We start from the raw sequence: 3,012 nt of genomic DNA on the forward strand, positions 1-3,012 counted from the left end.
AAAACATCTAGTTTCATTGCCTTACTGAAGCTTAATATTATCTTATCTGTAACATTTGGTGTAGCACGCTTGTTGTGTTTGGCAGCTTTTTCCCGTCGCTCATGAAACCATGTTGTAAGGGTTATCCTGATTGTCTCAAGAAGTGAAATCACTGGCAGCTCCCGAGGATCCTTTAACATAGAATTCAATGACTCAGCAATGTTGGTTGTCATAATATTGTAGCGGTTAGATGGTGCATAACAACGAGCCCACTTCCTGAAATCAGCTTCTTCTAAATACTTGGCCAGTTTTGGATTAGAATTCTGTATATCCCTAAAAGCACCTTCAAACTCATGAAACGTAAAAGCATTAGCTGCTGATTCGACAAGAGGCAAGAAGCTTTTACTCTTGAACTTTACTTTGATGTTGTTTTTGAGATGAAAATTGCAAATGCCTTGATGGGATGCTGGATACAATTCTGAGATTGCTTTTTCAATGGATGAAGCACGGTCAGAAACAAATACCAAATCTGGTGCATCAGGGATGATAGTGAGCAAACACCTGAACAACCAATTCCATGCTATATCATTTTCTGAATCAACAATGGCAAATGCTATCGGGTATAAGTGATAATCTCCATCTTGTGCAGTAGCTGCTAGCAAAGTTCCCTTATACTTTCCTTTTAGGAATGTACCATCAACAGCAATCACTCTTCTCATTAAAGAAAAACCTCTAATCGACTGGCCAAATGAGATGAATACGTATTTGAAATTCTTCATAGGATCCAACTCAAGATAAGCAACTGTTCCTGGATTTTTTTCCCTTGCCATGTACAACCATTTCGCTAGATGTAAATAACTGTCCTCAGCAGTGCCTCTAACCAAATTCTGACCTTCCTCTTTTGCTCTCCAGGCTTTTTTGTATGGTATGTATACTCCATGATCTTTTCTGGCCAATTCCATAATCTGTTTTGGTTTGAGACCAAATTTCTTTTCTCCATAGTTGTTGCAGTAAAAACTCCCAAGCAACTTTGCAGTTGCTTGTCTATGGTTGGCATTCCTGTGGGTTGTGTCACAATTGTGTTCATGACAATACTTCTTCACCACAAAGAATTCAGATGATTTTAGCCTAGTCGCACGCAATTGCCAACTGCATTTATCATCAACACATCCCAAAATAACTCTCGTTTTGTTTGACCATCGAACTCTGAACTCAAACCTCCATTCAAGTGCCCAGTTTCTCATCTTGAACATCAACTCTTCCTTGTTCTTGAAATATCTGTCCACATATATATCATCAGCCCCTCGAGTTGAATGTGAACCTACCATAGATATAGGAGAGAGATCTGGAGCAGGAACCAAATTCTCTAAAAAAGATCCTATTCCTTTTTCAGCTGTTGAGATTTCTATATCATTATGTGTCGTAGAAACATCACTTCCAATAGACCGATTAAGTTCCTAGAAAAATAAAAAGATTAGTAAATGAAAAGTAACATTTGCAAGTAACTATAGCTTTATACTTGAACCGTTCCTAAGTAGTTCATCCTTAAAATTCTTGATATTCATCATGTTCTGTGATTTAGGAAGGGGTTCCTAAACATATATGAATCTTGTCTAAAAACTTATATTAAGGAAACTAACCTTGTGTGTTTCATGTGCAGTCGTATGTGAACTTCCTGCAGAGATCAGAATAGGATCTCGATCAGCAGGCAAGGCAAATGAATTATTGTTCTTTGCTTTTTCAGCGGTTGAACATGTATCACCAAGTGGCTTAGAAACTGAGATATCACTACCAAATGATTGATCAAATTCCTACAAGAAGAATTAAGTTAAAAAACTATGAAGAATTAAGTATAAGAAAGTTACAGTGAAAACAAAAGTAAAAGTCATGTACTTACCGATACACACAAACGTCCTATCTCAGGATTTTCTTGTATCTTCCTGATAAAAGTGCAGACTTGGCGGTCATTGCGAATGAAGATAGGAGGAGAATCTTCTACAATTAATTTCATCTTTGGAAGTTCATAGCTGAGTGAAATCTCTTTAACTAGACCATCAAGTCCGAAATCTTCAAAAACAATCTTCATTAAATCCTTGTAAGTGATATTCTCAGAAACTTCACAAAGACATCCACCTTTGTTTGTATCAACGAAGAATCTCCAATGAAGCTTGTCATTAATTTTCCACTCACCAAAGACAGAGTATATCTCCAACATTCTACAATCAAGCCAACAAAACCAAAATCACAGAACAAAAAAACTACCGAATCTGCTAATTCATCTATATAGAGCCATAAATCGCAATTTCTTCCTTAATTCAAAGAACTCAACAATTTCAAACTCTGAAATTAATGATTGAAGATATCGATTGAAGAAGAAGAAAGATAACCCAACAATTTCAAACTCTGAAATCAATGATTGAAGCTATCGATCGAAGAAGAAGAAAGATAACCCAACAATTTCAAACTCTAAAAACGAAGAAGAAGAAAGAGAAATTGAAAGATAAGGCAACAGATTTAGTACCTGATTAAAGCTTCACGGGAAAATCTGAGATCAGAAATGAAGATCTCTGATCGGAAAATTCATGAAGCTTCGCCGGAGAGAAATGTAAGAGATCGGGTTTTGATTTTTTTGAATTTTTTAAAATAAGAATATATCTCTCTATTAATTACTCATTATGCTAGTTTTGGAACATTCCAGCATGTGTGCTAGTTTTGGAACAAAAACCCAAATGTGTGCCATTCTAGGGTATTTCTCAATCTTTAATAACCAAACTTTACATAATAATGGTTATTTTTCGAATACAAAAAACTATTAACAAAATATAATAGTCAAACTAATTTTAGACCTTAAAAATATATATTATAAGCATATAAATTTTGAGAAATCGAAAGCACAATCCTACAAAAATACTGTTTCGTGTGGTTTTCACAATTCATCATGAAAAATAAATCTCTAAATGTATGTCATTATAATTAACTAAAAATTAGAAATATATGTTTTTGTCTACATACATAATACTGTAACACTAGGAT

General features: G+C 34.8%; 1 protein-coding gene across 1 annotated transcript in view; it reads right to left on the bottom strand.

The window, feature by feature from the left end:
- Nucleotides 1-2,596, bottom strand: part of LOC104733857 — a 4,184-nt gene extending 1,588 nt beyond the window's left edge. Inside the window, exons 1-4 of the mRNA XM_019233650.1 lie at nucleotides 2,501-2,596; nucleotides 1,877-2,195; nucleotides 1,620-1,790; nucleotides 6-1,436 (exon numbers count right to left, since the gene is read on the bottom strand). Coding sequence (XP_019089195.1) covers nucleotides 6-1,436; nucleotides 1,620-1,790; nucleotides 1,877-2,194 — 1,920 coding nt within the window. The 5' untranslated portion in view covers nucleotide 2,195; nucleotides 2,501-2,596. The remainder of the gene's footprint in view (nucleotides 1-5; nucleotides 1,437-1,619; nucleotides 1,791-1,876; nucleotides 2,196-2,500) is intronic.

Source organism: Camelina sativa, chromosome 12 (genome assembly GCF_000633955.1).
Source record: "Camelina sativa cultivar DH55 chromosome 12, Cs, whole genome shotgun sequence".
Taxonomy (NCBI): Eukaryota; Viridiplantae; Streptophyta; class Magnoliopsida; order Brassicales; family Brassicaceae; genus Camelina; species Camelina sativa.